Source organism: Protopterus annectens, chromosome 9.part0 (genome assembly GCF_019279795.1).
Source record: "Protopterus annectens isolate FY-2018-M chromosome 9.part0, PAN1.0, whole genome shotgun sequence".
Lineage (NCBI taxonomy): Eukaryota > Metazoa > Chordata > Ceratodontiformes > Protopteridae > Protopterus > Protopterus annectens.
The window spans coordinates 961,813,378-961,840,346 of record NC_056743.1 but is presented as its reverse complement, the minus strand read 5'-3'; the positions used below and the strand labels follow the sequence as shown (position 1 = coordinate 961,840,346).

At 43.3% G+C, this 26,969-nt stretch overlaps 1 protein-coding gene across 1 annotated transcript in view; it reads right to left on the bottom strand.

Annotated features, from left to right (window-relative positions):
* FRMD3 (FERM domain containing 3) overlaps positions 1 to 26,969 on the bottom strand; it is a 1,518,736-nt gene that overhangs the window by 1,274,996 nt on the left and 216,771 nt on the right. Inside the window, exon 2 of the mRNA XM_044082188.1 lies at positions 2,788 to 2,830. Within this exon, the coding sequence (XP_043938123.1) occupies positions 2,788 to 2,830 (43 nt within the window). The remainder of the gene's footprint in view (positions 1 to 2,787; positions 2,831 to 26,969) is intronic.

Sequence of the window (26,969 nt, the reverse complement as noted above, 5' to 3'; positions counted from 1 at the left end):
TATACTCTTGTCTACTTTCTTCATCTCTTTGACAATCCCACTTCTTCTTCGCCAACCTCTTTCTCTGTATACTCTCCTGTACTTCTTCATTCCACCACCAGGTCTCCTTGTCCTCCTTCCTCTCCAGTTGTCACACCAAGCACCTTTCCAGCCATCTCTCTTACTAGCTCTGCTGTAGTTACCCAGCTATTCGGTAACTCTTCACTGCCACCCAGTGCCTGTCTTAACTCTTCCCTGAACATCACCTCGCAATTACCCTTTTTCAATTTCCACCATTTGATCCTTGGTGCTGCCCTCACACTCATCCTCCTCTTCTTGATCACCAATATCATCCTACAAACCACCATCCTATGCTTCCTAACTACACTTTCCCCTGCCACCACTTTACAGTCTCCAATCTCCTTCAGATTGGCCCTTCTACATAAGATATAATCCACCTGTGTGCATCTTCCTCCCTCTGGTTAAAATATGTATTCATCACAGCCATGTCCATCCTTTTCGCAAAATCCACTACCATCTGACCTTCTACATTCCTTTGCTTAACACTATACCTACCCATCACTTCCTCATCCCCTCTGTTCCCCTCACCTACATGCCCACTGAAATCTGCTCCAATCGCCAGTCTCTCACCCTTGGGTACATTCATCACCACTTCATCTAACTCACTCCAAAAATTTTCTTTCTCATCCATCGAACACCCAACTTGTGGAGCATACGGACTAACAACATTCATCATTACACCATCAATTTCCAGCTTCATAAACATCACTCTATCCAACTCTCTTTTCACCTCCAAAACACTCTTAGCATACTGTTCCTTCAGGATAATGCCTATGCCATTTCTCCTCCCATCCACACCATGATAAAACAATTTGAAACCGCCTCCAGTACACCTAGCCTTGCTCCCCTTCCATCTGGTCTCTTGCACACACAATATACCAACCATCCTTCGGTCCATCATATCAGCTAGCTCTCTCCCTACACCAGTCATACTGCCAACATTCAAAGTTCCGACCCTCACTATCACAGACCTAGCCTTTACCTGCCTTCGAGCATACCTTCCGCCTCTTCTCCTCCTTCGGCCAACAGTAGCCCAATTTCCGCCAGCACCCTGTTGGCAAACAGTACTGGTGGCGGTCGTTGTTAACCCGGGCCTTGACCAATCCGGTATGAATTTCTGTACTGTTTTCTGCATGTATGGTTTGGCAAAATTTTACGCCGGATGCCCTTCCTGACGCAGCCCTCCCCATTTATTCGGGCTTGGGACCGGCACAAAGAAATGCACTGGCTTGTGCATCCCCAGTGGCTGGGTTGGCTTATTTTATAGTATATTAAGGAATTATGCAGCTGCAACCAAAACAGTTTCTAAATCGCAGGCCTTTGTTCAAAGTAGCTTTTTGTAGTCCAAGATGAATTGACAGCCCTCCCCCTACACTTTGGTAAAATGTGCTGATACTTTACAAGAAAAAAATATTTTCTGACTTTTCTCTAAATATCACTGACATCTTTGATATTACATTCCAATATTCTTAAAATGTATATAAGCAACAAACATTTAAAGTTTAAAGCTTAGCATTTCAATACTGTGGTGCAGTGGTTAGCATTGCCGCCTCACAGCAAGAGGTTCTCCGGTTCGATCCTCGGCTGGGGTGCCTTCTGTGCAGAGTCTGCATGTCCTCCCTGTGGTCTCGTGGGTTTCCTCAGGGTGCTCCGGTTTCCTCCCACATCCCAAAGACATGCTGCAGGTGGATTGGACACTCTAAATTGGCCCTAGGTGTGAGCGTGTGTGTGCCTTCTGTGGAAGGTTGGGCGCCGGGCTGGCAACTCGACACTGTAAAATTCCACTGCCAATCATGAGCAGACAAGGTGATCCGCTGTGGCGACCCCTACCGGGAAAAGCCGAAAGAAAAAGAAAAAGAAGAAGATGCTGCTTATGTTAATTTGTCAAAAAAGGGGGCAACTGCCTTTGAACCATTGACTGGTCTAATTGTTCTGTTTCACTGTGAAAGGCATGGCTATTGGAAGCAGATATGAATCAGTGGAAGTTGTCTTCCTCTCTGCAATAAAAACTAGGAAAACACTTTCACACCTCTCTGATTGTTTACAGCAGCCTGAGCTCCTGACTACAAATTCTCTGTGTCTGTGGTATGCCATGCAGGTGTAGACAAACTCCTATGCAACTTACGTGAGAAGTTAAGCTTAAAAAAAGTGGGTGGTCTTTCACTTCCTTTGATACCAAACTGAGGAAATGAACGTTTTATAAAGTACAAGCAGGTTTCAGGTACCTACACAGTACTGGAATCATATTGTAGGGAAAAAGCATCCTAAGAACTGAGTCAAACTGTGGGGGAAGGTGGAATTTTCCCTTTAAGTGACTTGCTCAAAGTCACAGAGTAGGCAAAAAAAGGTGGAAGAGATCAAACATTTTACCTCTGACTACAGGAAGCAGCTCATTACCTGCTCAGATTCTTAATCATGGGGGGTTAATTGCCAAACAATTGTCATTCTTTTAAATGCAAAGTACACCACTTTAAGGCCACAAAAGCCAAGTATGATAGAAATGAGAAAACAAAGCTGGGAATCCACAGAAACTCTGATAGTATTTCCATTTTACCAAGGAGCAAAGTTTCATTGTACCATTCTAATACACTCTGCAAACCAGGACTGAAGAGAAATCATCAGTCTTCATCCTGAATACAGGAAATAAGTTCCAGCAGCTACATTAAGAATAAATCCACAACAGCAAGGTATTATTCCAACAAATTATAAAGGGATAGCAACACTTACATTTCATCTGCTTAACAATGGACTTGTTGGGCTCTAGCCAGTGCTAAATGAAAAAGAAAACAATGATTAATGGAGCCTCTGAAGCAAACGTCACATCATTGTGTTCTCCACCCCCACACCATTACATTTTACAATATACAATCATTATAAAGAGGGCAAGCATGAGTACATCTTTGTTACTGGTTTTCTCTGCTGCCGGCAACACAAAAGTTAAAAAAAAATACAGTAAAGGTGCATTTTCTAGAATGTTTTAAGTCAACATATTTTAATCAGTAACATGAGTATACATACATTAATAGTAAAGTAAACAAGCCATAATAAAAACATACATTCTTATTGTCATGCAGGATGCAGTATGCATATGCTTTCATTTAAACAGTTTTCATTCACTTCAACCTTACATAAGTTCCTTAGTTCCTGCCTTGCCTTAACCCACCCCCTGATCATTATTCTGTATATGTTGTTCCCGCAAATTCCAATTAACGGTAGAAGTTTGAATGATCACTGCTGCAGTAGCCTAAGCTATATGGATCATATTCTGCCAAGGATATAACAGCCCGCCAGCTTCCAAAGATTCAGAGCATCTTCCATGCACCCAAGCTGTTAAAGGAAAACTTTACCCTAAAACTAAAAAAAAAATCTGTTTTATTTTCACTCTGTCTTTGTTTCCTGACCTATTTTAACACCTCAAAATCAGTCTAAGTGCTTTATTTGTAATTTTAAGCCATTTACCCCAACATGGCTACCAATGGGGCTTGATGTATCAACGTGATCTTGTTCTCCCTCAACCCTTTCTCTTTCCCATAATGCTTTGTATGACTCATGCCAGACATAAGGGAGTAACTGTGAATTCCCATGTTGTTAACATATAATGGGATTTGTGCAGGTTACTGCTATCTTCTTTACCTTCTGTAAAAAGACTGCTTCTTTTCTGTCTCTAATCACCCTCATTTATGTTTAGCTCAGAGCTTGTTTTGTACTATACTGAGATGTTATCCAGCTACAGCCAGAAAAGAAGCTAAATCACAGGCCTTTGTTCAGGGTTTTCTTTTGCAGTCCAAGAAGAAGTGACAGCCCCCTCCCCCCACATTACTGCAGAGATGTTAAAACTGTCACTGCACTGAGAGACGACTCTTGCAGAATCAATTCCTCTTGGACTACAAAAGAAAATCCCACTGTGAGGTCCTCCCTGCTGAGATCTGACCACAAATCGGTCTCATTCGAACTAAGTATCACACCTGACCCCCCCCCCCAGCAGCAACTAAATTAAAAAACTTCTCCAAAGCAGATTATAATCTTTTTAATGTCACTGCTTCCTCAGCTGGAACTAGCAACTATGTCTAGCTCTACACCAATGCTTTATATGAACACCTATATATCTGCATTGAGTCGGCCATACCTGATGATAGGACCAAAACAAGCTCCTCAAGGAAAAGCAAACCTGCCAATTGGACAACTGCCGTAAACAGGCTTTACGATAATAAGAAGAAATTGCTGTCTAACAGTAAGAGGGAGCTAGCCATCCTAAACTGGAAACACTCCCACGTCAGCTTAAACAAGCATATGAGACTTCTTGTGAAGTCCTCCAAAGCAAACTACGAGTCCAAATTAGCTTCCTCAACAAAGGACAACCACAAGGCATTCTATAGTTACATCCATAACCTAAAAGGAAAGGCCCAGATTTGTGCCGAACTGGTAGTTAATGATACCACATATATTGAGCCTGTGGACATAGCTAACCTGCTGGCCGACAGGTTCTATGAAAACTTCACAATCCTGTCCCCACCACATGTACCCCATGACATCCCTACCACCTGTCCCCTACCTTGTATCTCTAAAGAGCAGGTCATAAATGCCCTCTCCAAGGCCAAAACCACAGCATCTATGGGACCTGATAACATCCCAGGCTGTGTCCTACATGGGCTCCAACATGAATTTGCAACACCATTGGGTATTCTTTTCAGTCATAGTCTAAGCACTGGCTTCATACCAGCTGAATGGAAAACAGCCACCATTATTCCTTTGCACAAAGGTGGTGGTTTCACTGACCCCAGGAACTATAGACCTATTAGACTGACTAGCCTTATCTGCAAGGCCATGGAGTGAATCATCATGGACCTTATCAACAAAGGTATAGGTAATCTCCAAACATTTGACCCTACTCAGATTGGATTTGTTAAAGGGAGATCATGCCTGTTAAACCTGTTGGACTACTTTGAGACAGTCTCCAAGGCCATGGACGAAGGGAAATCTGTGCATACAGCCTACCTGGACTTCGCCAAGGCATTTGACACTATACCCCACTCAGGCATCATTGACAAACTTACCCAACTAGGCATCAGCCCTTATATCGTTAGATGGGTTGCTAACTGGCTCACTATTAGAATTCATATAGTCAAAAGACAATGAGATTAGCTGGCATAATGGTTATGGTCTTTGCCTCCCATGCACAAGGTACAAGGTTTGATCCTGACTTCAAACCAATGCCTGTTTCAAGTTTACATGTCCTCCCTGTGTCTTCTGTGGGGGTTCCTCCCATGTCCGAAAAAAATGCTGAGTGTTTCCATCTCAGACTCACCAATGAATGGAGCTGTGGGCAGCAGCACAGACTCTACATGATGCTCTATAGGGGGAAGAGTTGTACAGACCAACCGCTTTGGGCATCTACTGTGGTGCGCAGTATCCTCAAGATAGGAGAACATGAATCACAGACTCCACGCCGTGGCAGGGCTAGCCACTCAGTGTAAAATATGGCTCTAGTGATTCGGTCATGTTGACCAATATCGCCAAAATGGGCATGGGTAGTTACCGGTGATAAATGGGTTGAGGACACGGCCTACTCCGACCTATGCCCAGGACCCATGCTAAAGGTGAGAGGGGTATATGTGCCCCTTTTGGCCTGTGTGTGCCCGCCATAAAAGCCCAGCAGCCCTGGGTCAATAAGCTAGTGGCTGGACGGTGTCTAGTTCCCCAGCCTGGGTTACTTGGGATAGCTCTGTTGAGCAAAGCCTGGACGTTAAACCAACCAACCTGCCATATATGAACTGAGAATTGCTACACTTAATGTAGATTCACTAACAGGACACAGCTTGGAAATGGATGACATGATAATACGGAGAAGGCTGGATATCCTATGTATACAAGAGACAAGATGGAAGGGCAGTGCAGCAAAGACACTTAGCTTGGGATCCATACTCTACTACTCAGGAGGGGGACATGCTAGAAATGGTGTAGGAATTGTGGTGAAGCAGAGGCTTCAGAAGGCATTGAGGGATATCATCAGAATTAATGACAGATTCATGGCAATCAGACTCCAATGTAATGATTGGGAAGTATTCATAATCTCAACCTATGCACCACAACAGGGTTGTGATAGTGAGGAAAAGAGTGCATTCAGACAGCAGTTACAGAATCTGCTAGATAAAGCAGGACAACATGAGTTGGTGTTGATAATGGGTGACTTGAATGCACATATCGGGACAGACAGAACAGGATATGAGGACTGCCTGGGTCGACATGGGTGGAGCAACAGGAATAAAGAAGGAGAAGCCATTCTAGACTTCTGTCTGGCAAATGGCTTAATAGTAGCCAACACATGGTTCAGAAAGAGAGACAGTCACAAGATCACATACAAGAGTAGCCAACATGCAACTCAGGCAGACTTCTTCCTAGTAAGGAAAAAGCATTGGGGTAGAATCCATGATTGCAAAGTCATCCACAGCGAAACAGTCAGCCCACAGCATAAACCACTAGCTGCCACACTCAGCTGCAAGCAGTGGTCAGAGAAGGCTCAATGGTCAACAGAAACTAGGCTGAAGACCTGGAAGTTGACTGGAGAGAAAGTATTGCAGTTCAATGAATTACTTCAGGGCTCTAGCACCCCAAGAAGAGGAGGAAATAAGTGGAGTTGAACAAGAATGGCAGTAACTAAGAACAGCATGTGTTAAGACTACAGAAAAGATATGTGGCTGAGCCAGGTATGAAAATAAGGTACATAAGGAAAGCTGGTGATGGAATGCAGAAGTCCAGGAAGTCATAAAAAAAAAGAAGGGTACAGGAAGTAGTGGGAGACAGAAAAAATTGACCAAGCTAGGAAGGACTACTGGTTGGCTAATAAGAAAGAAGTTGCAATAGGAACAAATAGGGCATTGGAGGCACTCTATCTACCAACTTCTGGAAAGTGACTCAGTAAGTGACACAAAGAAACTATATCAAATTGCAAGGCAAAGATAGAAAGATAAAGAAGATAGTCAGACACCATTCATAAGGGATGCCAGCAACAACCTGCTCACCAGTCCACAGGACATCAAAGGCAGATGGAAGGAGTATTTCCAGCAGCTTCTGAATTAAGAAAACCCCACAGAAGCTGTTTTGCCCCAGAAAGAGCCTGCAATGAAAGAAGAAGAGGAGCCCACCCTACAAGAAGTAAGAACAGCACTAAGGAAAATGAAGTCAGGGAAAGCAGCAGGCTCAGATGAGGTTACAGCAGATATGACAAAGATGCTGGGTGAGATAGGGGAGAAACGGCTCCTAAGGGTACTCATAGCAGTGTGGAGAGAAAGGCGTATTTCAGATGACTGAAGAATAAGCATACTAGTGCCTGTGTACAAGAACAAAGGGGACAGCCACAACTATGGGCAGTACAGAGGCATCAAACTCTATCACACTGCATGAAAGTTCTGGAGAGGGTGACAGATAAATGGATATGCAGAGCAGTAGAATGCAAGATGGAAGATGATCAGTTCGGATTCAGATCTGGATGCAACACAACTGACCAGATGTTTGCAGTGAGACAGTTACTTGAGAAGAAGCTAGAGATAAGGAGAGAGTTCAACTGGGCATTCCTAGACTTGGAGAAAGCATATGACAAGGTCCCAAGAAAGCTGATCTGAGCAGTACAGCAGTGGTTTGAAGTCCCCGAAACATTGGTAGAATTAATGCAGGCTATGTACAAGGATCCAATGACTCAAGTATGAACAGTGTTTGGCCTCACAGAGGGGTTCCCAGTGGGAGAGGGTGCACACCAGGGTTCAGCTCTGAGCCCACTGCTGTTCATACTGGTGATGGACTACATTAGCAAACAGGTCAGAGGGGACATATCAACAAAGTTAATGTATGCAGACGATGTGGCATTACAGGCAGACTCTGAGCAAGAACTTCAGCAAAGGACAGGAGAATGGAATGCAAAACTAAAGGCACATGGGATGAAACTAATCACAGATAAGCCAGTGGTAATGGCAGCAAATTGGGGAAATCAGAAGAAGCTGAGAATAGAGATAGAAGGGAAGATAGTGGAACAGGTAAACAGCTTCAAGTATCTAGGAGGGGTGGTTAAGAAAAATGGAAGTCTGAATGAAGAGCTCAAAGCTAGTATCAGAGGGGCTGCAGCCAACTGGCATAGACTATCAGGTGTAGTCTATGACAGAAGAATGTCAAAGAAGCTGAAAAGTTAGGTGTACAAGACAGTGGTGCGACCAGTACTACTGTATGGTACAGAAACCTGGGCAGTAAAGGCAGAACAGCTGAAGAAACTAGAGGTGATGGAAATGAAGTGCCTGAGAAGGGTGGTAGGATGCACATTGTGGGACAGACGAAGAAATGAGGACATAAGAGCAGAAGCCAAAGTAGCCCCTAATTGCAGAAAAGATCAAAGAGAACAGATTACGGTGGTTTGGACACGTGCAGAAAAGCAGAAGACAATCTGATGAGGAAGACTTGGGAAGGACAGGAAGAAGGTAAGAGGAAGCGAGGATGTCCAGCAAAGAGGTGGATGGATTGTGTGAAAGAAGAGCTGTGACAGTCGGGCATGAATGTTGAAGAAGGCAGGAGTGTGGCACTGAATTGAGAGAGTTGGCAACAGTTAACACGATACCCGGACCCCATGTAGAAAAATGGGAAAAAGAGGGCTGATGATGATGAGTCAAAACAGGGGACTCCACCTTCAACAGCAGACCTATAACCAGTGGTATTCCACAGGGATCAGTCCTGGGACCTCTACTGTTTGGAATCTACTTCTTCGAAGTACAAGCAAAAACTGAAGGTCTATGGCTGACAAAGCTTGCTAATGACTGCAAACTGGGAGCAGTCATAGATTCTCAAAATTATGTCAATATCCTACAACAGGGTCTTTCACAAACAAATGATTGGTGCCAAAGTCATGGCCTTAAACTCAATGCAAAAAAATGTATTATCACTCCTTTCTGTAAAAGCAATGTTCATACTAACTACCACATTAATAGAAACACCCTAAGTGCATACTCAGTGGTGAGAATCCTAGGCACACAGGTGGACAGCAACCTTACCATTGACCACCATGTCTCCACAATGGTAGGAAAGGCATTCTATACTGCTCATCTCATAAGTAAGGGCATTGCTTCCAGAAAAAAAAAGAAGTTATAACCTCCATGTACTCTTCCCTCATCAGGCCAATAATTGAGTACAATGTCCCTTTTGGTATCTACCTTTCCCAATACCAGCAGCAATTGAAGAAACCACAAAGGTTCTTCACAAGGAAAATTCAAGGTCTTCAGCATCTGTCCTATAGGGATCATCTGAAATCACTGCCACTTTATTCTGTTTCATACAGACTGCTCAGAGATGATCTCTGCCTTGCACACAAGCCAGTCTCTGACCCTGCTTTATCGGAAATGCTGCATATCCATAAGTCAAATGGTACACGGGTTACTCACTCTAAAGACCGTAACCTGGTATGTGACATTGATAAAAGCTGCTGGAGGGACAGATTTGTCTCCCAGAGGTTACCACACCTTTGGAACAGACTCCCATTTCATGTCAAACAGAGCACATCTCTGGCCCTCTTCAAACACAATCTGGACGATTGGATGGGTGACCATAAATTCACCCCGGGGGTTCCACCTGTGTTCCTCTTGGACAGGGGCAATAACTGCTGATTGTGGAAATAATGGCAAGAACTTGGCTAGGCATGTAAGGGTCCTAGGGCCATTGGCCTAGTAACTTCCTAGGATCCTGTGAGAGAGGAGGCAACGAGGTCTTCTTAAGGAACTCACCACAGATGGATCAAATCTTGGAAGACCGCCTGATCTAGTTTCCATTTGTGGTAGTCTGCCCTTCTCCTGTTTAGCTTGTCTGACACAGTTTTGCTCTGACAGAATGTAGGATGTCTGTAGAGTGAGAGTGTGCTGTAAAGCTATATCCCAAGCTAACATGGCTAGTCTGCAATGGGTATATGACCTAGATCCCCATTGCTTGTTGATGTACCATCTGTTGTCTCCACCACGATTTCTCTTCTGACAAACCCCAGCACTAGGATTTGAAAAGATAGTGTTGGGACCAAAGAGATTTCAGATACCACAGTATCTCTCTCAAGTGGAGTCTTGCCAGGAGTATCATGAGAATCATAGATGCCATGAGACACAGAATCCTGAGGTATTCCCTTGCAGTGACCAAAGTCTGAGTTGAAAGCCTTAGAAATAGATCTAAATTTAGATTTATTTTTTCCTGTAGAAGAAAAGCTCTTTGATTTGAGGTGTCTAGTTAACATCCCAGGAACACAATCATGCATGAAGGAGTCACGAAAGACTTGTGAATGTTTTCTTGGAAAACCAGCTTGTGTAGGAGATCTCTCACCCAAGAAAGAGAGATTCCTGACACTGAAAAAGACTCTGAAAAGATAAGCAAGTTGTCTGCGTATGGAATAAACGTGGATACCATGTAGCCTGCAATGAGCTATAAATGGAGCTAGACACTTTGAGAACACTCTTGGTGCAGTGGATAGTCCAAAGGGTAAGGCAGAGAACTGATACTGTGAGCCAGACACATAAAAAACCTTAAGAAATGTCTAATGTCTGGATGAATAAGGATATGATGACAAGCTTCTTTTAAGTCAAGTATTACCAGAAAACTTGAAAAAGGAAGAAGAGGTAGCAGATTGTAAAGTGACATCATTTTGAATTTGGGCACTATCACAAACAGGTTTAGGAAAGAAAGATCCAGAATTGGTCTCCAAGCATTTTCTTTCTTTGGCACTAAGAACATCCTTGAATAAAAATCCTACCTCACCTGGAAAGGAGGAACTGGTTCTATCACTCCTTGGAACAGTATGTTGTAAAGAACTGATGGAAATAAAAAAGTCTGACCTGGAGACATATTTTTCCACATTTAGGCAACTTGCCGAGGTGTGACCCCCTGTAAAGGAAGAATTTCCTCCCACTGCCATCTCTAACCTTGATGAATGATTTCCAGAACCTATTTGTCTGAAACTGTCAGTTGCGAAAGAGAAAAAATGGAGATTCAGATTTTTTGGAAGACAAAATGGGCTAGGGTGGGGGGTCAAAACGTCTCTTGAATAGCCATTCAGACTTGTTGGACTGTCCTTGGTTTTGGGAGGTTCAAGACTTAATTTTGGAACTCCTTGCCGTTTCTTCTTAAATGTTTGTTTACCTGTATTTTGTTGAAATTGTTTATTCTGCTTTTTACTAAAATTGGATGAGGAAATAGAAAATACTTTGGAAAATTTGGAAAAGGAGGTCTAAAAACAATCTAAGAGATTCCTTAGATCAATCTGCCCCTTTCATCACACTTTATGAATCACCTCTGCAGCAGAGGGGCCAAACACTATATCTTTATCTAAGGGTGGGTTTAAAATCTTATTTTTAACATCAACTTGGAGGTTCTGAGAATGCATCCACACAAACCTCCTCAAACCCGTTCCAGTGGCCACAGCCCTGGAATAAGTATCAACAGAGTCATACACACACTGCAAACAATGAGTAGTGATGTGTGCAACAGAAGAAACTAAGTTATTTAAAGCAGATTTTTCCTTACAAGAAGAAACTGTAGATAAAACATTCCTCATTCAAAATTCTGAAAATCAAAGTTGCAGAAGTATACACTTTTTTCTCATACCTATCAATAACTTTGACCTAGTAGGACTGGAATTGACTATGTGCTTAGCAGCAGTGGGATCAATTACAGCTATGGCTGCTGGGTCAGGTTTGGGAATACTGAATAAAAATTAAAAGGCTAAGGAACTTTATACATTTTATCTGTTGTTTTAGAGACAGCTGGCTGACTATCAGGGCAATTGCAGGCAGTAATACACCCATCCTCTAATGCAGACAGAACAGGAGGAAAGGGTGCAGGATCTAAAAAAATAATTCTGTAATGATTCACAGTATTTTCTGAGGGACAGAGGAACCTCAGTGTTCCTCCACTGAAAACACTGGCATATTCTAGCAATAGTTTCACAGAAAGAGAAACCCCCACAGGGAGAATGAGATACAGAACTCTCCTCCGAGTCTGAATCAGAAATCTGAAGAAAGAGCCCTGTATCCATCCTGCATCTTCCTGTTCAGATTCAGAATCTTGAATCCCTTCAGAAAAAGAGGTAACCCTCTTTCTTTTACCAGAAACTATTTTACAAGAAGGAGCAATAGCCTGAATGAAACCCTGAGCCATACCCAGTAAATTACTCCTATCCAAAGAAATTTAAGGAGAAGTAGATACTTGCTTCATTTCCTGTTTCTTTTTGACAGGAGACATGGGGCCAGCCATGTTATTAATGACAGCAGCAGTATCTTCTCCAGGGATAGGTACAGCATTCTGACACAACAGGTGGATACCTTCCCTTCTTTCTCCCAGAGCTGACAAGGGTGGCTCTCCCTTGCCCACTGAGAGGCCCCAACAGCCGCAGAGGATGTGGCTAATCCCTGGTCCATAGTGGCTGTAGGTGCTACACCAGAGGGATCCAGGGTAAAAGATGAGTGGTCTTAGATACAACCAATGGCCACAGCACAGTCACCCATCTGTTGCTGAGGCAAATTGCTAGTCTGCTGTGAAGGCAAAGGCTGTTTGCTTATTTTTTTTTCTTTCTTTCTGTGGCTGGAAGGACTGACCATGGGACCAGTAATCTGTTCCATGGTCAAGCCAAAATGGTGCCTCTTTCCTGGGGAAGAAAAGCAGCAAATGTGAGTAAACATCAGTCTATAAGTTACTTTTTTGCCAAAAAAGATAATAAAAAGCACTTTATAACACTATGTCAACCCAACAAAAGCAAAACAAATGCAGAAAAGATATTTTCAGTTACTTTAACCTACTTTTAAAATGAGAAGAAAAACAAGCACTCTGTTGAAAAGTACATTACAGTCTAATTACAGTCTGTTAAAACATAACACTTCTGGCTTTAAAATTACTTTCCTGAAGAGGAAAGTGATAAAACAGTAACACAAACAAGAAAATGTAAGATTTTTTTTCCTAAAGGGAACTTATCTGCCCAGCAAAGGAACAGCACAAGCTGGCCATTGATCCTCGAAAGCCTCAGAGGAGCATACTTTTTGGTGGAAGTAAAGCTCTGAAGGGTTTCACACCCAAACTTGTCTTTTAGTCAACTCAGCTCAAGGTGCCTTAAAGTTTGGGTATGTGGAAAGTACCCTCAAGCTTTGGAAGCTGGCCAACTGTTATATCCTTGTTGGGATATAACCAATATAGCTAAGGCTACTGCAGCAATGATCAATATGATGAACATCTATCTTCAAATAAACAGTATCAGTTGCCTTCTTATTTAAATTACTAGTCTTGTTTTAGTAATGTGTAGCATTAATACTTTTCTGCTCTGGTTAATAAAGACTTAAATAAATATGCTATCTTATGTCTGTAAGAAAACACACATCTAGTACAAAACTATGTTTTAAGCAAATAATTCCAGACTGCATATGCTACATGTTTTGAGAAAAACAGTGTGTTATGTCTATGGAAACTCTAACATATATTGAATACAAATGTAAACATTTTGTTATAAATAATGAAAAAAAACTAAAGGGTAAAGGGAATGTATACAATGGCCTATATGATTATTTAAAATGTTACTTGAAAGTGTCACATTTTGCAGGTGACTGACATAACCGACATTTAAAAAATTTATTTCAAATTAGAAAGATGAAAAAAAGAAGTTATGTACCTACCATAACGTTCCATGTTAGTTGTCTTCTTTTCGCCTTCTTTCTTGCTGGTTGGGTTCGGAGCCGATCCTCGGCTCCGACTCAGCCATCTTCAAAAGCTCGAGAGCTGCTTACTGGCTTGAGGCCCCCTATATCCCATGATGCCTGGCGCTAGATACCCAGATCTTGTTTGGTAAGACTAACAGCAGACATAATAAGAAAGGAATCTTATCCTAGAATGCATAAATCCTACTGGAGAAACTACTAGTCAGAAAGGAATAGCCAGAGAAGACTCAGCCAGTGAAAATCAAGAGGAACTCTTCTCGGTCCACTAGGATAGGGGGATGGAGGGTGGGACGCAAGAAAGAAGGCGAGAAGAAGACAACTAACATGGAACATTATGGTAGGTACATAACTTCTTTATGCTAAGTCGTCTATTTCGCCTTCATTCTTGCTGGTTGGGACAGCGTCCCTAGCACCTAAAGTCCTGGGTGGCTCATCAGAACAGACTCTTCAGAACAGTGGAACCAAAATCAGCTCTGCTCCTAGAAACCACATCCAACTTGTAATGCGAGATGAAAGTATGCGGGTTGGCCCATGTAGCCGAAGCACAAATAGACTCCATGGGCAACCTAGCCTGAAAGGCCACCGAAGTGGCTAAAGCTCTGGTGGAGTGACCTTTTGGTTTGACTGGCAATTCTTTATTCCTCAGTTGATATATAAATGTGATGATAGAAGTCAACCATATGGATAAGGTTACTTTGGAAACTGGAAGACCTTGTTTACCCACAGCAGAAGACAGGAAAAGTTGGTCTGATTTTCTAATGTCCTTAGCTCTATGCAAATAAAAGCGTAGTTGCCTGTGAACATCTAACTGATGCAACTTATATTCTGCCCTGTTGGAGTGGTTAGGAAAAAACACAGGGAGGTCTATGGACTGATTTAAGTTATTCTCTGAAGAGACCTTAGGAATGAAGGAAGGAAGGATTAGTCCTGAGAGCAACCCTGTCATTGTGGAACACGAGGTACGGAGGACAGATAGAAAGAGCCTGAAGTTCCGAAACTCTTCTGGCTGAAGTAATAGCTATCAGAAAAAGGGTTTTCCAAGATAAGAACTTCAAGGAGCAAGAAGCTGCAGGTTCAAAAGGGGGCAAAATTAGAGAAGCTAAAATCAAATTCAGATCCCACGGTGGTGGAGGATCTCTCACTGGGGGCCTGAGCAGAGTGGACCCTTTGAGAAAGGCTTTACATAGCTTATGAGACATAATATTGTTTTCCGACAGGCCAATGTGAAAATTTGAAATTGCAGCTAACTGAACTCTAATCGTAGCGGAAGCGGACCCCGCATGGAAGAGTTCCGCAAGAAATTCTAAAATGTGGTGTACAGGGGCTGAAAAGGGGTCTATACTCTTAGCCTTTGCCCAGGAAGAAAAATGTTTCCACTTACTAGCGTAAGTTTTTCTAGTCGTAGACTTGTGCGATGACAAAATGATTTCATGCACAGAGGGGGAGATATCTGGAAGCCTGGCTAAAGTTGGAAGTGGTGCAACCAAGCAGTGAGCTGGAGAGATCGTAGGGATTGGTGCAGCCTGCCTGACTGATGAATCAGAAGGTCTGGAACTAGATCCAGAGTACAAAGCTGCTCGTGAAGATGGCGATGCAGGAACGGGAACCATATTTGTCGAGGCCAGTAAGGAGCAATGAGGATCATTTTGCAGCCCAATACGGTAGCTTTCTGTATTAGCTTCGGGATTAGGGGAAAAGGAGGGAATGCATAAAGAAGTCCCTGAGGCCAGTCGTGGACTAGAGCATCTCTGGGGGAATGTCCGGGAAGTGGAAGGAGAGAAAAGTAATTGCTGCACTTGCTGTTGAAGGGAGTTGCAAAAAGGTCGCAGCAAGGCTGTCCCCATTTGCGGAAGATTTGGTCCGCAACTACCTGATTCAGAGACCACTCGTGAGACATGAGAATTGCTCTGCTCAGCCTGTCTGCTATGACGTTGGACCTCCCAGGAATGAGCGTTGCAATCAGAAACCATTGGGAAGAGATCGTCCTCTGCCAGAGTCTGAGTGCTTCTCGACATAGGGGGTAGGACCTGGTTCCGTCCTGCTTGCTGATGTACCACACTACTGACATATTGTCCGTTTGAATTGCAATGGTCCCGGTAGGAAGAGAGTCCTGAACAGCTTGCAACGCTAAGAGCACAGCCCTCATCTCCAAGATGTTTATATGCAAATGGTACTCGTGAGGTTGCCAGGTTCTGCCCTGATTAATGCCCCACCCACCCGATCAGGGAGGCACCCGTGGTCACCGTAGCAACTGGAGGGGGAGCACAAATGGTCTGCCATGGGACACTGATGTGGAGACCATCCACCACACAAGGTGCTTCTTGCATGCTTGTGTGATCATAATCATGTAAGACATGGGAAGCTGCTGGAAGGACCATTGGGTGAAAAGAAGCCATTGGAGAATCCTCATGAGAAAACGAGCTAGAGGGACGAGTATGATCGCTGCTGCCATGAGACCCAGAGTTTTGAGGACAAACCTGGCTTGAATTCTTTTGCATGTTAATAAAATCTTCACATGTTGGCGAATCACTAATACCCTGTCTAGTGGAAGGCTTGCTGACATGTCTTTGGTATTTAAGTTTGCGCCTATAAAGGTGATAGATTGCCAGGGCAACAATGCAGACTTTTCTAAATTTATTGTGATACCTAGCCTGGAGCAAGTCTCGATAGTGCAGTCTCTGGCTCGCAGAAGGTGGTGCCTGGTGGTAGCAGTGAGGAGCCAGTCGTCTAGATATGGAAACACCTGGAATCCTTGCCGTCTCAGGTGAGCAGTAACTACTGCCATACATTTGGTGAACACCCTGGGGGCTGTGGTGAGACCAAAGGGCAGAGCTCTGAATTGATAATGGCTGGCTCCCAGCCGGAAGTGAAGGAATCTTCTGAAGCATCTGTCCATTTTGATGTGGTAGTACGCATCCTGAAGATCTATAGAGCACATCCAATCGTCCTGACCCAGGAAGGGTAAAATGGACTGTAGCGTGACCATCCGAAACTTTGTTCTTTGTACAGACCTGTTCAGTCTGCTGAGATCCAGAATGGGTCTCCAGTCCCCTGTCTTTTTTGGTACCAAAAAGAACCTTGAGTAAATTCCGGATCCTTGTTGGTCTGCTGGGACTTGCTGGATGGCTCTTTTTCTTAGCAGTTTTGAGACTTCTTGAACTGCTTGGTCCCTTAGATTGGGTGGAACGTCTGGAAGGGACTTGTTTGACCTTAAGGATGTGTGAATAAAGGGAATTCTGTAGCCTCCGGATATAACGGACTGTACCTATGTGTCTTGAGTTATGTCTTGCCAGGCTCTTGGGTACAGCGATAATCTTCCCCCGACTGCCTCCAGAGGTGGACAGCCGGGCAACCCTTCAGGGATGCTGGAAGGGCTTTTCAGAGAAGGATTCTCTGCTGCCCTGATTTTGCGGACCCCCTCTGCCACGAGGGTGGTGTCTATTATTGTTCCCTCCTCTGCCCCTGGATGGGAACTCACCACGTGTGTCTGACAAGGCTCTATGGGATTTCCAGAACCACATCTTTCCTCTCTTCTGACCCTTGGGATATGGTCTGGAAGGCGTGGAAAAATGGACTCCTACGGCAGAGAGAGTCTTGCCTTCCTGCTCACACCTGGTAAGGGTGTCCTTCACTTGTGATCCAAAGAGAGAGGAACCATCAAAGGGGGTGTTAGTGAAAGACACTCTGAAGGGTTCCGCAAAGTTACATAGCCGCATCCAAGCGTGTCTCCTTAGGGCAACGCCTGTGCCTGCGGCTCTACTCGCAACATCGGCTGCATACGAAATGAGCCTCATGGAGGAGTTTACCACTGAATTAAGAATCGCCAGCTGGGAGACTGCTTTAGCCTGGGCCCCCTCAGCTGATGGATCTTGAAGGGTATTTCCAAGCTCTTTAAGGAGATCCCTTTGAAGACGGGTAAAGTGGCACAAATAATTCAGAGACCTCATGGAAAAGGTCGCTGAAGAGAACATCCGCTTCCCATATCTGTCCATCGTCCTGGACTCCTTGTTAGGGGGATGGACAGATGAAGAAGTTTCTGCCACCTCCTTCTTTGTGGCCGCCGCTACCACCATGGCATCAACGGGGACACCTTTGGTCAAAAACTGTTTGTCTTGTGGTGCAGTAATGAATTTGGCAGGTCTTCTGGGGGTCGGTTCCACTGAGTCTGGAGCTGACCACGCCTTCTGAGCCACCACAGACATCAGTGGGTCGAAAGGCAGAGACACCCAGGAGGTGGAAGGTTGGGATCCAAACGCGTCCAGAAATACTGACTCATCCTCAGAAGGGCTTAGGGCAGTCCAGTTTCCCCTCTGCCTAAGCATCTCAAGGATGTCTAAGAAGGAGACATCTTCAGAGGGGGATCTTGGGGACCCTTCTGAACCCTCTAAGTCGGTATCTGATGTGACAGACTCAGGGGAGTCAACATGCTTCCTCTTGCATTTCCTCTTACGGGGTTGCTCCTCTGAATGATCAGGGGAGGCCTCTGAAGAGGAAGATACACCCAAAGGGGAGTTCTGGAGTGCTGGATCCCCACGCTTGGGATCTGGAAGAGGGGCAGAGGCTGACGCAGGCACCCTAGGGGGAGGAGCCGATGGGGTCAATCGTGGGACTGACTTGGGGGCCAGTACACTCCTCATCACCTCGAAGGCATCCCTGCTCGGACACAGAGAGGGCTCTGGTTCCGAAGAAACCAGAATCCCTCCCCGCACTGAGGGGGACTGCTCCGAGGCAGATGTGGGAGCAGAGCTCACCTGAGCCGAAGCCCCGAGGGGGAGAGCGGGGTCGGACAAGGGTCCGATGCCACTTGCCCCCTTGGAGCCGACTAGGGAGTCCCGGTGCCCAGACCCCTCCAGGGATGGTACCATGGAAGGGATCAGAGCTGATGACGGAACCGAAGAGAAGCTATCGGAGCCGATGGTTCCACAACTCTAACCCCAACGCACTCTGGCTCCGAGCTCAAAGGATGAGTCGGAGGAGGAATATCTACAGACGTGGACAGAGCCGACACCTGATGAGGGGGGCTGGACAACATTTTAGCTAGGGCCTGCGATTTTAACAGCCTACTGACCACTCTTTCCATGTCATGGTCTGAAAGTCTTGAGGACAGAGAAGAGTGGGATGAGCGATGACTACGCTCCGACTGAAGCAGAGGTGATCTTGGAGCTGAATGTATAGACTCCAGAGAAGGAGACCTGGATCTTTTTCGACTCTCAGACGGCTCAGAGGAACGTGTCGGAGCCGACTGGGAGGGAGGAACTTCGGTTCCAGCCAGAACCAAGATGGATGGTATAGCTTCACCCAACAACGGCTCCGAACTGGGAGCCGAAGGTTTAGGTGGCCTGGAAGATTTCACAGGCTGAGCCTTAGCCGGTGAATCTTGGGGCTTAAGCAAACCCCTCAGGATCAACTTGTTTTGCGCTCCTGCAGGACTCTTGGACTGAAAGCATGACAAATGGAGCAAGAGTCCTGCAGGTGCACGGTGCCCAGACAATAAACACAAGAAGTGTGACCATCTGTCAGAGACATCTTCTGACAGCATGAGTCACACTTCTTGAATCCGGACGGCTTAAGATCCTTGGACATCCTGTAGGAAAAACCAAGGAACAAAAAAAAAACACACACACAAAAAAGTTAAGGTAACTAACCACTAAAAATTTACACACTACAGTTACCACAACCAAAAACTACAGCAAGCAGTACACTACTACAAACAAAAAACTATTACTAAACAACTAACAGTGATAATAAATGATTTTTTTTTTTTTTTAAAAAGATAGAGAGAAAAGGTTATCCTCTAACTTAAACGGAAAACCTTTCTGAGGGAAGGGAAGAGAAGTGGGGAGGGGAAACTCTCTAATTAAAATGAGTTTCTGAGGGGAAGTAACAAGAATTAGGTAGAGACTAGCTACAAAACAACAGTTTAAACTAAGCGACTAATTCTACATTAAAACTAACAGTTTTATAACAAGAAAGAATGATAATAATAAAGTTTTATACGACCTGAGCCAGTAGAACAACCTCGCAGCAGAAGCGGCAAACGAGATCTGAGTATCTAGCCCTAGGCATCATGGGATATAGGGGGCCTCGAGCCAGTAAGCAGCTCTTGAGCTTTTGAAGACGGCCGAGTCGGAGCCGAGGATCGGCTGCAAACCCAACCAGCAAGAATGAAGGCGAGATAGACAACTTAACATCATCTGTTTCATAGTCAGGAAATATATTATGTCTTAAATGCTTGGGTAGAAAGGGGTACACAGCACTGTCTGGAAAGACTGATAAGCATATGGATGTAATTAATATTGAGCTGGATTCATGAACCCTTAGGTAAAGAATAAATGGATGATATCAGCCAAGCAAACAGGACAGTTACCATTTGCCTATGATCCACAGATGTGTCATCCACAAATTTGAGAAGTCTGTCAACAAAGCACAGAGAAAAATGATGTGAAGCCACTACTGTGCTCAGTCTGTGGTCTGTGATTCAAAACACTGGTGATCAGAGCTATAACAAAGGCCTCTCTTGGATATCTGTTTGAACACAAACTCATAAAAGACAACAACATTATGTCCAAGATAATCAGAAACATGAAAACCTCAAACAAGTAGCCTAATTTGAAGCAGGGGGAACCATGAACACATATAGCAGGACAACCACAGAAGTTTAACATCTGGTATCAGTGAATGAAACATCTGATGGCTAGAAGGCAGAAGCATCCCTGTGCATGCTAAATGGGCAAGTGCAGAAGCTAACACCTGCCAAATGTCCACCACTTTGTCGGGCAGCAAACAGCTAACAATTGACTGGCACTGTTCCATGTAGTACACAAGCCTGACAGGCAGCAATGTATAGTACAAAAATTTACCATGCTTAGTTGTGTGATATGCTAGGATTTACTCACAGCTAGTATGATTTGCTCAAGTGTTTTTTTTTTCTTGCATGTAAATAGAGTTAGATATTTGGAACAGCTGTCCTGAAGATGTTGCATGATCAAAAAGTTACAGAGTTTACGAATGCATGTGATACACACAGAACAGTTTTCAGGATGATGTAAACATGGAAGCACTACAGACGCTTGAGTCCCAGTTGTTCAAAAAAACACTGCCCTGAAGCCATGTAGTGGAGCGTCTTGTAGGTTGGGTAGGCTGTTGCTCATGCTCAAACTCAAAAATGAGTTTAGGCAAGCAGTCATGGGGATGAAGGGGGATTTTAGAATTAGGGAGCAGAAAGAGGGTTTAAGGCTTACAGAGTGCGAGTGGGGCTTAGGTTTAGGTAATAGGAGGGGAGTGTTAGGTTTATGGACTGGAAAGGGAATTTTAGCTTTTGAGAGTATTACGTGAGTTTTAGGCTTAAGGAGTATTTGGGGAGCTTAAATTTGGGGGGGGTTGGAGTTTTAGGTTATGCAGCAATCAGAGACTTTAGGGTTATGAAGGTGGAGTGGTTTAGGGTAAGGGAGTGAGGACGTACGTTGGGAACTAGTGGGAGTTTTAGGTTTAGAGTTTAGGTCTGAGTAAGGCTATACAGTTGTTTAGGACCAATTGTGGGGAGGGTTATGTACAAGCAGGAGATCAGGCTTGTGGGAATTCAAGCACTTACTTTTTTGAGCAAGTAGCAGTGAGTAGGTATGTCGAGAGCTACTATAACATGAGCATCTGTAGCAGACCCTGTAAACATATTGTTCTAGTAGGATCTGCAACTTGCCCATTAGGATTTTTCATACGCAAAACATAAGGGCTAAAAACTACCTTGGGAATATAAGACTAGGCTTCTTAAGATCTTCATAGATCAACAGCCTGCTACGTATCTATAAACAAATGAACTGGTGAAATGTAGGCTTGGGAATCTTACAAAGCAATATTCAGTGAATAATGCTTTATATAACCAAATGTAGCCTAAGTAAAATGCAATAAATCATCAATGAAACATAACAGCTATAGAGTAATTGCATGCCTTCCAAAAGCAAAGTGCTGGTATTCAAATATTATTTTCCTAATCTGGCAAAAGTATTAATGAAACATACTATGACTTACAATGTTTGCTGAGGTCATAAAATAACTGGAGCTGCATGCAACAAACTGGATATAAGATTCACTTTGTTGGTGCCATATGTATAACCACAACTGTATGCATTGTGTATCACTCTCTGATTGTATGACATAAACAAAACGCCCAATAAAAGGTAGAAAAAAAGCTGTTTTACTGTCTTTGAGCTTCAATTTCCAAGAAATAATGAATTTTGATGTTATGATTTTAAATGGGGAAGATTTATAACAAACAAGAGGCCAATGGGCATTCCGCAATTGGTCCTTAGATATATACCAATTATATAACAGAAGGGAAAGCACTCAGGCACAGCCTGAAATCTTGCAGTCTATCAAAAATCATTAGGAAGCTGAATCAAGTGCTAAAAATTGTGTGGTTGGTATTATAGCAGAGAGAGTTGTACTACAGGTAGATTATTGCTAAAGAAATTCATATTGCAATAGACAGCACCCTGCGCTATGGGAAAAGTGTACAAGGATCAAAGCAAAGAAAAAAAGGTACATAAGTTTTAATGAGATTAGCCAAAAGAAAACTAAATAACACTGACGGAGACAGAGAAAGACAAAATGAGAAAATGATCAGACTTTCACTAGTCAGGAAGTATTTTGAAATATGCTGCAAACAGGTTTCAGATGTTGAAGGAATTAAATTGTAGAATACAATGTATGTGTTTTGACATAATAAAAAGACAGAAATAAAAGATTTTTTAGGTCTTAAACAAGATGAGCATATAACGGATAAAAAAGGAAAATAAAGATAACAAATGATTAATTCTTATTTGTGAAAGAAAGAGAAATGTGACCAAGTACACAAAGAACATTAATGCAAATATAAAAAAGGGAAGATAAATGAAAACAATTCCTTATTTAGCGATAGGATACATAAATGAAAGATACCTGTTAATACATGTACAAAAACTGAGTCTAATTCCCATTACCAACAGAAAGAACAGTACAGTTACCGAGTGTACAAATGAATAATTAATCACTGAACAGCACATTTCAGACATTTAGGGCAACAGGTAGGGTTGCAGTGTGACTGCAGGTGGACAGTGTCCAAGGAAACAACACAGACATGTACATGGGCTGGGGTAAGCAGGAAAAATGACACAGGCGGGGAGGTTCAGCTCATGAGCTGTAGGAAATACATTATCCCACAACACGGTATAACAGAGGCAATACATCAACTGCAGATTCTAATGCACAGGGTCAAGGGACACGTCTGTAATATGGAGCTGGAGGACAGTAAACATATGGTATAGTGAGGTGGACAAAAGTACCAGCAATATGGAGGCAGACACCAGCATGCAACAGCCTACTGCCTCAAGGTAGTATCAGACAAAGCATATGGTTATGTGGGCAGCTAAAGGAATAGGATATTGCACATCATGAAACAAATACAGCTTCAGTAATGGGGAGACTATAAAGGACAGATCCCACTGAGCTTACCATCTTACATGTAGTGAGAGGCACCATGGAAAGGCAATTACAGTCCTGAAGGCTGACTGCAGTGTGTTAAGTTCACATACCATCTTCACCCGCCAGATGTGTGTGTGTGTGTGTGGGGGGGGGGGGAGTGCAACACTATATGCAGCTTGTTAACTGAGATGAGCAACCATGCTATGGGCAGTAAAGATCCACCATTTCTGGTGCTTAAGGAGACATGCGACATCCTTGGTTCTAAAATTACAACCATTTACTTTCTCACCATGCACTCATCAGATGGATTCACAGGTTCTGGAGACAGAAGAGCCATGAACCTGAGAAAAAGGTGAAGACATCATAGCGGTTTGAGATACAGCAGAGACCAATAACCACTGGAGCATTCAATACCAGATATCATGCCAAGGAACAAGGGTGCATTGGGATATTGTTGATGATAGTTGTGGGAATCCTGAATATCCTGTGTGCTACTCCGAAGTGGTAGTTTGAAGGAACTTTTTTTACCAAGGTGTGCTAACTACACAGTGTTTGTGCAATACTTGGTAACCCTGGGTTTGGTAGGTGTGTCCTGCTCATTTATTTTATTTTTATTTTATTTATTTGTTATTTGTTGACCGGGAAAGTCCGACTAGGCTCCACAGAGACTATTTTCAGCAGAGGCCCCCAGAGAAATGCTCCAATCTCATGTCTTTAGAATGTGGGAGGAAACCGGAGTACCCGGAGGAAACCCACGCGAAAGCAGGGAGAACATGCAAACTCCACACAGAAGGGACCCCAGCCGAAAATTGAACCGGAGAACCTCTTGCTGTGAGGTGACAACGTTAACCACTGTGCCGCCCATCTATGTACTGATGAACCTCACAACCTTGAAGGCATATAATTTAATGTGAACTATACTCCTGGATAAAGTGGAGGAACATACACTGTCGGTGGAATGGGAGATTATTATGTCTGATTTCAAGGCAAAATCAGTAAACTGCATCCATGCCATCTTCCACATACATGTCCCAAAGTATGTTCATAGGTTCATTGGTTCACAGGTGTGTACTAGGCTAATGACCACTAGAGCCTTTATAAGCCTAACTATGCAACACAAATATACACCATGAGTTATTGTGCCTAACAGGTTATTTTATGGGTTGTATATTAGTTAAGGCATCATTTAATGGCTGTCTCTGTCCATCAGAGACACAGGGGTCAGATTAGGGGTGAATTTCCAATTTTCCATCCACTGTTCTAGGATGCACTAGAATAGGGTTAGGGATTGGCTCTCCTTCAAATGGATGGGAAGCCTATTCCAGAGAATGGGGATTCTCTACGATACATTCCTGTCCCTTCAACATGTCCTATTTAAGTCGCAAGCAAAGTTTAAATCCTCAGATCTTGTAGTTTTGGTGCTGTTCGTTTTGTGGATATGCAAGATGTCCATCAGAGTGGGATCTAAGGATGCATTTTATGCCAGGCATAAATCATCGCTCAACAATCTGTAGGAAAGAGAGTACAGAGAAAGTCTTTGAGGCAAATGGCATAAGACACTGTGTCTACAGCCTGTATTCTTTTTGTGAGGAACCTCTATGGATGTTCCAGTTGTTGTATGTGCCTGGCCAGGTAAATACGAAGGACGTATTATACTCAGTCATAGGTCTGATAAGGACTGAGTACAGTGGCACGATGACTATCATGGACCTAGATGCCATGCCCTTACTTATAGGTTGAGTAACATAGAATGATTTTCTTACAAACTTAAACTGATGTTTGTCAAAAGCCAGGTACTGTCTATATGAGTCTCAAAATCCATGACTACTGTGCCTACTTTTAGGGGTGTTCTATCATTGAGGTAGTTTCCCTGCATGGACAACTTCCCAAAAGGTACAGTTATGCATTTCTTGACATTGGGTTTAATCCATGGCTTTGGCACCAGTCATTCGTCTTTGTGAGAACTTTCTGTAAGATGCTAGTATCTTGGGGGGGGGGGGTGTTCTATGACTGTTCTTTGCTTGCAATCATCTGAAAACTTGGTAGGTCAGAGGCCTTTGACATTGGCATTGACTTCTGAAAAATGATGCCAAGGAGGAGCAGATCCAGCACAGAGCTCTGGGGGACTTCACTGGTGACTGGCCTCTTTGTGGAGATGGTCTCTCCAATTCTAACTTCCTGGGTGCTGTCTGTGAGCCAGCTGGATATCCAATGAGTTACACAGCAGTTTTTGCTTAATTCTGTGAGTGTGTTTACAATCCCCAAGTGGCATATTGTATCAAATACTTCAGCTAGGTCAAGGTACCTTGATGACCTTCTCAAAGAAGTCCACCAGGTTCTGTACACATGACCTACCTTTGACAAAACCAAACTGGGTTGGGTCCAATGTTTGAAGGTTTTCTATGTCATTGTTAATCATTTCCATGGCTTTGCATATGAGACTAGTCAGACTAATGGGTCTGTAGTTTATTTATTTATTTGACATTTGTCAACCGGGTTAGTCAGACTGGGCGAGTTGCCCTTTTTCAGTGGAGGCTGAGAAGAAAAGCTCCAAAAATAGCACAATTAATACAAGTGATAAAAATAGCAGAGTTTGAAGGCTAAACACAGTATTCATACACTTATAATATGTAAAAAGGTAGAAAGAAAGTTAGAAACATGCTATTAAAAGCTAGGAAAGGTTATTAAATATTGTTCATCTTAGAGAACAGTGTTTTTTTTCATTAATAAGCAGTATATATATCATTTTGACAAATGTAAAAAGACAAAACAGGACAAAATTATAATTATAAATATAAAAATATAAGATAATAAACCAAGGTAAAAATCAGTTTCCAAATGACTGCATCACTGGATGTTGTAAGAACTACTGTCTATTTGTAGGCTTTCTGTAGTAGAGGCAGAGGCAGAACAGTTTGCTGCAGTAGTTGTTGGGGGGGGGGGGGTAGAAATTAAGGTGGGTCACAGCATAAACATGACCAAGATAGATGGAGAGTGTCTTTTAGAGTTGTTTTGAAAGCATTTGGGTTAGAGATCTGCCCAACACTTAGGGGAAGTTTATTCCAAGAGTTAGTCACTGAGTAGCTGTAGAGGAGTTTTTTTATGTTTTTCTTGGGTGCATACACCTGTAGAAGATGCTGTTGGGAGCTATGGAGAGCCCGTTTGGGTGTATAGGGCTGGATGAGGAAAGAGAGTGAGGGGCAGGAGGAGGGTTCATGTAAGATGGAGTAGGTCAGGAGAAGCTGTGGTATTAGGATTTGATGATGAAATTCTAGCCACTGTAGGTTTTTCAAGGCTAGGCAGTGGTGAAACTGATAGGGTAGGTTGGCAGCAAATCTAGCTATTTTATTATAAGCGAGTTCCAGTTTAGACAGAAGACTGGCATGGATGTTAGTGAGAATGGGGGCCGCAAAGAGTAATGTGTAAAGAAGGAATGCTTGAGCAAGAGAGAGCCTGGAAGCATTTGTGAGGAATTTTTTATGCCTGTATAGCAGGCCTAACTTTTGATGTGTCTTTTTAATGCATTGTTGACTATGGAGATCAAACTTTAGCAGGTCATCCATAATAATTGCTAACAATTTAGTGTGAGGTTCAACAGCGATGATAGTGTTGTTAAGGCAGGAGACAGTAAACTTATCTTTATGATGCTGGAGGGATTTAGGGAGGAATAGTAGAAGTTTAGTTTACTTTGGGTTGAGTAGCAATTGAGTGGAAGTTAACCATTTTTCAACAGAGTGGAGAGAC